Below are 9,001 nucleotides of genomic sequence, written 5' to 3'. Positions count from 1 at the left end.
TACCAGAGGGGGGGGATCTGACTCTCAATAGTTATTCGGATGCTTTAAGTACATTTATATGCAATTTAGAGTGATATGCATTTATAAGGACAGCAGTTCTTAGTATAGGTGTCTGTGTATGTACCTATAAGTCAATATGTATCTAAAACTTTGATGTCACATGAATTTGTTAAACTGACTAATTTTACAGCAGACTCTTTATTATACTTAGAAACATGCAACAGCTCCCTCTTCTGGGCAAACATAAAAAATGACAAGAGAACAAGTGAGAATGAGAAATGTTTTCAATTTGTTGCTCACTGAAACCAAGAGTAATTTTTGGAGCCTGCTTTATTAAATCCTTTAAGAGGTCTCAAGCCTGTGACTTTGGAGCCACATGTGGGCACATGTGGCTCCCTCCAGGGGTGAGTGGTCAGTTTGGCTAAACGAACTAAATGATGTTAGCAAGTTGGTGTTTTTTCTTTTCTATTTTTGTTATACAAACAATGAGTTTAATTCAAAATTTAATACAAAAATGACCTAATCTTAGGCATCCATAGAAATAAGGAACGAAGAAAATCGTTCCTTATTTCTTTCTTTCTTTCTTTCTTATTAATCTATTTATTTATATCTTTAGAGCTACATAAACTTGGCCTATACATCCTTCTTTTCCATCTATTAGGATGTGTAATGAGAAAAAAGCAAACAAATTTCATTATTGTAGTTACATGATTTCATAAATGCGAGAAAAATTGTAGTATTCCAGTAAAAATGCAAAAATAATCCAAACCAAATCAAAAATAAAACCTACTAATCATACATAGCCCTCCGCAGAGTAGTGGGGTGTGGTTGATATGCTGATTTATACTGAATAGACTGCACCAACTCCCTGAACCTGCTTTACACCTCCATGTAGATTTTTCTGATTAATAATTATTAAAAATGGTTCTTTTGTTAGTTAAGAAAACAAGATTCTGTCACATATCACCAACAGTCAACCTGGTCCCTGGGTCCAGATTTGTTTTTGATAATTTCGTGATAACAAGAAGGAGATGTCTACCAACATTTCTTATTTCAGTTTAATGTGTATTTGTCAAGTTATGCTCTATTTCTTATTGGGAAAGAATCTATGTTAGGGCTAGCTTTATCTCTGGTAAAGATTTCATCTAAAACTGTCTGTGGCTTTTCTTTAGCTGCTAGCAAACAGATAAACAGACAAACTAATCATATAATCGTTTGGAAGCAAGTAACAGAACCTGAATCATTTAACTCAAAATAATCAAAGATGTTAATTGGAAAGCCTGCTTGGCTCATAATGTAAGAACAAAATGATCCAAAAGAGCAAAAATAATAAAGAGGGCATATGAGAACAAATGACTGTCTGAATGAAAACTGACTTTTGAAAAGCCTAACTAACAACTGAAGAGGACAAAAAGCAGTGAGTGCACATGTTCGCTGGTTCTTCTTTTAATCATCAACATTAAAACACAGATTTTGTCTCTCAGCAGTAAAACTGAAACATAATTGGGCACCAGTTTAGCTCATCTGGTTGAGGTTTGAGTCCATTTTTTGCATTTCACCCTCTCTCTCGCTTCATTCCTGTTTACTTTCTACACTGTCCTGTCAAATAAAGGTGAGACAAAATAAATCAGATGGGGAATAATGGGAAAATGAGGGCTGAGTAAGCTAAAGTAATGAATAGTGGCAGTTAATACATAAAGAAAGATAATATTCTTCAGTCTTTACAGAAAAGCATTTCTCAAAGTCCAAAACATACACAAACAAAAAAACAAAAACTGAACAAAATTAATGAAGTGAATAAAATCAACAACACCTGAAGCTACTCAGCCTCAACTTCCTCAGATACAACTTTCAGTTATTCAAACAACATAGCGCCAGTTAATGGTTGGAAGAGTAAACAGCAGCAATGGCTCAGATGTGTTTTCAGTTTCTGCCTTACCATTTTTTCAACAAACACACAGATGATTGATAATCTCTGCTGGAGGAGATTATCACCTGCTGACTTGGCCACAGGTGAAGAAAGGAAGTGTCGACTTTCAGCGATGAAAACTGGGTCATGTCAGGAGGAGGAGGAGCAATAAGACGAAACAAGAAAACAAGGCTACTTCCTTAATTGAGCAAGGCTTGATAGTTTAAGGAAGCAGAGCCACATATAAACTATACACTCTACACTGTACACAACCAGCCACACTGAACTATTCACACTCACACTGATAAAGGGCTTTGTTCTCCAACCAGAACCATTGTTTTACTTAAAAGAAAATAAATTGCAACGCTTCAGAAGAAAACCAGAGCAACCAGATAAAACCCACCAGTATCTCTGGCGAGGCCTATGAGACGAGGACCAATGCAAAAGAAAGTATATAAAAGAAAATAAATATTACGAACAGAGCTACAGTTAAACGTATCTATGTGTCATTAAGAAATATTTTTTTAAAAAGGTCTGTTTTCTCTACTTTTGAACTTCTCCTTTCAAGTATATTTGGAAGCATTTTTGCTTTTCAAATATCTGCATTAAAACTAAAGTTATTTCATCTTGTGCTCCTGTTGCTTTGCACACAGTGCAGTTTGGCAGTGCTGAACTAATGAATCTATCTACTTGCTTCAAAGAGGATTACTGTTCCTTGTGCTTAGCTTAGTTACCTCACATTAGGTTGAGGCTAAGGAGAGGTCTGCTGTCTACAGTGGCCATCTGTCTGCCAGGTGGACAGTCGAGCACTCACTTTGCTGTAAATGGAGACAAGGCTCGAGTTGGATGTTTTGATATACCCAGATGAAGTAAGGATCGCTACTCCGGAGGATCTCAGGGACTGGGAGCTGGAAACTGCGAGCCAGGTGTCCATACCCACCGTCCGGCTCTTTGTTGCACTTTACCCGTACAACCCGGCTGCCATGTCTCCAAACCACGAGACAGCTGCAGAAGAGCTGCCCTTTGTGCCAGGCCAGATCATCAAGGTAAGATTAAGTGTAATTTCATGCACTCTGTACAATACTAAACCGAAGCGCTTCTCTGTGTTTGAGTTGCGTTTCATCTCTTCATCAGTTCAAAATGTTCTTTGAAAGAACCTATAGTGTTTCCTGTTTGTGCTGGAGTCACGACAGTTAAATGTGTAAGAAGACAATAGGTTTTTTTTCTTCATTTCCTGTCACCTTTTTCATCTGATTGATGTGATTTACCGCCTTTTTTCTCTGAATCTGTCTGCTGCTGCATCACATAAATACAGACAAATACATGTATGCAATAAATACACTCTTTTATTCAGAAACCAAGCCTAAAGTTATAAAAGTAACTGCTGGTGCTGTTTTTTTTTAGGTTACTGGAGACAAAGACGCAGATGGGTTTTATCATGGTGAGTCTGGCGGGCTTTCTGGCTATGTGCCGAGTAATATGGTGGCTGAGATCCCAGTGGATGATGAGTATCTGAAGCATCTACTCATGCAGCAGGGATTCCTCCCTGTGGACCACACAGGTATTAGCCTGTTTACTGTAACACGCTGGCAAAACAGTGTTGCTGGGGTAACTGAAGTATAATTGAAAAACAATTATTGTGGCATAATTTGGAACGAGGCCGTTCAGAGATGATCTGTGAGAGGATGTTTGCAATGAGCTCCTCCCTACAGGAAGTTTACAACAGATATTAGGACAAATAACAGTGAATAAAATTATCACGCACGTCGCTTAGAAATGTGAATGCAAAATTTACTGATTGTAAAAATATGACACTACCACTGTCACTGCGTGGAGTGTTTGTTTATCTCCTATGTTAGCATGAAAGCTTCATTGGGACGTTTGCTTTTCGTACTGCAGGCATGTCTCTAACACCAGACCTGAGCGATGTCACCAGTATCCCTGACAGTGGGGCTGTTAGACGAATGGTAGCCTTATTTGACTATGATCCATGGGAAAACTCACCCAACATGGACAGTGAAGTAAGCACTGTGAAGTAACATTACCATATATTATATATTTAAAATATGAAGATTAATCTACTGTTTAAGTCTACTGTTAATCTACTGTTTTACACAAACTGGTTTTGACTTGCTCTGTCTTACAGGCTGAACTCGGCTTTCGTTCGGGAGATATCATATATGTTTTAGGTGACATGGATCAAGATGGGTTTTACTATGTAAGCATCATCCTTGCACTTACAATACAGTGACTGGTGTTTAGTTTTCATACTGATGTCTGTACAGAAGCTAAACTTTAATTTCAACTTCAGGGAGATCTTCACGGACAACGAGGTTTGGTTCCATCAAACTTTCTGCAGCTGTTTCCCTGGGATTAGAAGAAAATGCACGCTAAGCTGTTTGCTACAAATGCCAAGTCACAGACGCAGTGAGAAACCAGAAGTTTCTATGTAAAATATGGCTAAAAGGACACTTCATATATCAAAAAATAGTTTATTTTATTTTTATATTCTACTAACTGCATCCGTTTTAGACTGAAAGTAAGCAGCTAATGAACCCCTCTGTTAGTATCAATAAGAATGCTCAAAACTAAAAAGAGTTCCGACCTTTGTTTAAATGTTTCTTTATTGAAATAACAGATACTTACAAACCCTTTGATGCAAAAAAAAAAAAAAAAAAACCCCAAAAAAAAAACATGAACAACAAAAAAACAGAATATTTACAATAATGCATATTTTGAAAATTACAGGTAAGATACTAAATGTTTTGTCTGGCAATTTTTGCTTTAGGCGCTTTCACAAAAACACAAGAACTGACTTGCTAAATAAATTACCTGATGGGAATGGATAAATTATTTTAGCCTTAATAATACACAATTTACAGATTTCTTTCTCCCCAGTGTTTTGATATAGCATTTCCATTTTTTGCCTTATGCCCTGTGTATATATTTTCTATCACTGGCTTATTTCATATAAGTTATTTAAAAAGAAAAAAAAACATTTTGAATTTTGCAGCAATTTTTTGTAAAAATAAAGAGACTCTTGTTATAACTGAAAAAAAGTTTTAATCATGTAACAAATGTAAGAGCTGTAGTTAAACTGAAAATAAACTGTCCTAATTCTTACTTTCCTTACCTGATTTTTCTTTTTAACAATGGACCAAAAATTGACATTCAGTTCTTTTCTTGTCTGGTAAATACATTTGTTGTAATAAAAAGAAATACAAAATTTATTGGTTAAAATAACAAAGAAGTTTTTCAGCAGGTTTTCAAATGTTCATATAGTCGGTCTGGTTTCTTCTTTTACTTTCCTCTGCAGCAAACAGTATACTCATCCATAAAGTAGGAAACACTACACTGTGTAGTAAAGTTTAGTAGTGCTTTCTACTTTATGGGTGACAACACTGTACATCAAGTAGCTTCTGGTCGATCCACCGCAAATACTGAAAACTGAAGGTTAATCAAAGGCAAGGCTTCACAAACTGAACCGAACACACGATCAAAATTCACGTTATCATTCTTGATAAAAAGAAAGAAAAACATTCAAAAGACTTGACATGTTGCTCAAAATTAGGCTGAAATGAAGTAGTAATGTCTTAGTATGTTAGTGTGTTTAAAAAACGTTGATCATCAGATTTTCAAGTTGTCATCAGGGTCTTACCAGCGTTTGGAGTCCAAGGAAGAAAGAAAACCCAGAAGTGAGCGTGATCTTTTTATTAACCCTGTCTGAGCCACGTGGTTTACACAGGAAAAGCCCCAACAGTTTCTCACACACACACACAAAAAATACATGCATGCAAGTATATGCAGATGTGCACACACACATGCACACCCACAAAGACACACGTACGCACACACACCACACAGTAGTTGAAATAGTATTTGCACATTTCCTTAAGATAAAGCAGGAATTATTAGTTGTATTAACAGCTTTTTGTAGAGATTTTTTAAATTTGATGTGTATGTAATCTTATGAACCTGTAGCTGCTGTTAGTCCAACTACCTCGTACACACCTAAACATGTACTTGTACTATACTTCATATTTCTTTTTTGTGTTCACACTAAGTAAAAATATCAGATCAATCTATTTTCACAACCTAAAAGTACCTCTGAATTTAACGTCATTTATCTTAGGAGGTCTAATTTAAGTGTTTATTTGCACATCTGCACACACAGACACAACCACAAGCGCGCACACACACATGCACATATGCAAATTCAGAGTGTACACCCAGGTCCTGGCCGACTGCACCGCTGCTGCCAAGCGTGATCTCAACCCTTTTAAGGACATACTTTTACGAGGTGGCAACTGCTTTTAAAACAAAAGTCAGTCTCTGAAGCAGATAGATATTGATCTTGATAATAATTTATGTGGATGTGTACCAATGATCTCGTAGCTCTTTGCCAATGCAGCACTAAGGATTGACTGAAATAGCAATGTAATGATAAAAGATCAAAGTGAGTCAAAGTAGACTTATTGATTGAGGGAGCTCACTTTGGAGATGCTGAAGCTCTTAAAGGTTTATGTTAGCAAAGGGAGAGCGGTGCTCCTCAGCACGGTCCTCAAAAGTCAGACATTACTGTCTTGCAAGTCTAAAACATTGTGTATAAATTACAGGAAGCACTTTGTATCTCATTTATAATTCTGAGAACTCATTCACGCCTGCATGTTTGTGACAAGGTGTGGGTGGGGGATGGTGGTGCAAGGCTCTTCCCCTATCCCAGCAGCAAATGTGCAATATGCTTGCAACAACAGAAACTTTGCAAACAGAATAGAGATGGGCCTGTGTCCTCTGTTGTCACGACAACCCAAACCTCAGAGTCACACCAAGTGAAATAAGAGGAAGTGGGGGATGGGTGGCGTGCACAAACCGAGAAAAGATGTCCTCGTTAGAAGAAAACGGAGCCAGAAACAAGCAGAAAGAGAGTAATGGAGAAGATCATCAAAATGCAACACCAGACAATAAGTTTCTTTTTATGCAAGTCATCAAATATTAAGCCAGCCAGCATACACATACACACTCACACATACAGATACACACACACACACACACACACACACACACACACACACACACATAGGTTGTACCTTTGTGAAGGCTGAAAAAAACAGCAGTGAGTCTTTGCAGCAGGCCAGCATGACTGTGCATCTCTCTGATTATCTCAGCACTGTTGCACCAAAGGCTGTCCTTGCATCAGCCATCTATCCCTGTGCAACATGGGATTATATCCTAAGTGAGTCCTTAAAGTACTTAGGGTGATATAGATAGCGTCAAGGGGCCAAAAACGAGCACAGCACCTAATGACACCGGTAGGTATTTTCCTCCCAGCAGGGCTTTAATTGAATTATGTTTTACCTTTGACCATTGAGCTCATGAGAGCAGCTGTAAATAAAATATAAACAACTCAGAAGGCATTAGAATGAGCAACAGGGCGGCAGATATAATCTGAATCTGTCAAGAAAAGTTCACCTTTCCTGTTTCTCTCTCATTTTAGGCATCTAGATTTCTTATTATCATCACTGTTGGTTTGGTTCCATCCCCAAGGATGGAAGAAATTAACTGTCCGAGAATCCTCTTGCACTTTCTTAAACTCAGTATGTGCCTTGTGTTGCTGCTGCTAGTCATGCACCTGATCAGTGCTGCTATACAGTCAAGAGATTTTGATGAGAAAAAAATTTCAGTCACTTTCATGTACTTGCTCTGTATTTAGTTATTCAGTATCTCAAAAGAAAAAAGAAACAAGGATTTAGGACTACACAGATCAATGAAATAACATCTTATTCAGTTCAGTTGTCTATATCTAGCACCAAATCACAGCAACAGTTGCCTCAAGGCGCTTTGTACTGTAGGGGAAAAGGCCCTACAATAATACAAAGAAAACAGAGAAAATCCTAAAAGTTAAATGCCCCCCTGTGAGCAAGACAAGAGGTGTATGAACACATAGTGAGTGAAAAAGGTGAATGAAGAAGGAACATTCAGTGCATCATGGAAATCCCCTTGCAGCCTAGACCTATTGCACTGTAACTAAGGGAGAATTCAGGGTCACCTGATCCAGCCCTGAGACAGGATGTTTCTAATTTTAGAGATATTGCACAAATAGAAGAAAACACACATATATATTAAAACGTAGTTTAATATGTGCATTGAAGGACATATCCTGGTCAAAAATGACAGGATATGTGTTACTGGCCCAACAGTGTTACTGGAGGCCAAGGAATACCATCCAGTGTAAAAATCTGGTTAGATACCATATTTCTGAGATATTTCAGTTTTAGCTGAATTTAGAAGCAAAACATTAGAGGCAATCCGGGTCTTTATGTCCTAAAGACATTCCTGCAGTTTAAGTTGGTGTGTGTGTGATCTGGCTTCATGAATGGATAAAGTTGGGTTTCATCTGCATAGCAGTGAAATGTATGCTATACCTTCTAATGATAATGGCTAAGAAAAGCATGTATAATGAATACAGAATTGGTCCTAGCACAGAACTCTGCAGAAATCCATAATTAACTTAAGTGTGTGAAGAGGACACTCCATTTACACCTATTGGATCTATTAGATAGATCTGATTCAAACCACTACAAGTACCTTGTACCTTCAATACCTAAAGCTGATGGTTTGGGAAAAGTAATTACTGAAGTTAACCCAGAAAGGTTAATTTGGGGTAAAAAAGAGTAGAAATAGTAAAATTATTAATATGATAATCTGCCTCTCTGGAAGTAGCCCTCAGATAGCTAGTCTGCACTGTGTTAGCACAAGGTATTGGACAAGATGTCAGTGGATGAATTATACCCTTAATCTTAGTTACAGCACTTTCAGAAAGACTTTCACTGCTGTGTAATCCATCATTGTAAATGTAAATGCTATTAGGAAATGATCAGACAAAAGAGGGTTTTCAGAAAAAGAATTTAAATGTTTAGTTTCTAACAAGAAACACTAGAGTGTGATTAAAAAGGCAATTGAGTCTAATAATAGACTAAATGCTATCTTGAGGCTAATATTTTTAGTATCTACAATAATTGCTTTATCTGAGCTGAGCACTAAATCAGATAAAAAGTCTGAGAAATCAGACAGAAACCAGCCGGGTGAACAACA

At 37.3% G+C, this 9,001-nt stretch overlaps 1 protein-coding gene across 2 annotated transcripts; it reads left to right on the top strand.

Annotated features, from left to right (window-relative positions):
* Positions 1 to 455: 455 nt before the first annotated feature.
* LOC146560040 (RIMS-binding protein 2) lies at positions 456 to 5,032 on the top strand. 2 transcript variants are annotated; one of them, XM_085243868.1, is made up of 5 exons: positions 456 to 2,955; positions 3,314 to 3,350; positions 3,809 to 3,930; positions 4,056 to 4,127; positions 4,221 to 5,032. In XM_085243868.1, the coding sequence occupies exons 1-5, from the start codon at positions 2,734 to 2,736 to the stop codon at positions 4,284 to 4,286; spliced, it is 519 nt and encodes a 172-aa protein (XP_085099994.1). In that variant the 5' UTR covers positions 456 to 2,733; the 3' UTR covers positions 4,287 to 5,032. The 2 variants fall into 2 exon arrangements, with proteins under 2 accessions (XP_085099994.1, XP_085099993.1); XM_085243867.1 differs by having other exon boundaries at positions 955 to 2,955; positions 3,314 to 3,470.
* The last annotated feature ends 3,969 nt before the right edge of the window (positions 5,033 to 9,001 follow it).

Source organism: Mchenga conophoros, linkage group LG14, assembly GCF_057382185.1.
Source record: "Mchenga conophoros isolate Kocher_MC1m ecotype Shallow Benthic linkage group LG14, M_conophoros_male_GT1.1, whole genome shotgun sequence".
NCBI lineage: Eukaryota > Metazoa > Chordata > Actinopteri > Cichliformes > Cichlidae > Mchenga > Mchenga conophoros.
This window is presented reverse-complemented; position numbering and strand designations above follow the sequence as displayed.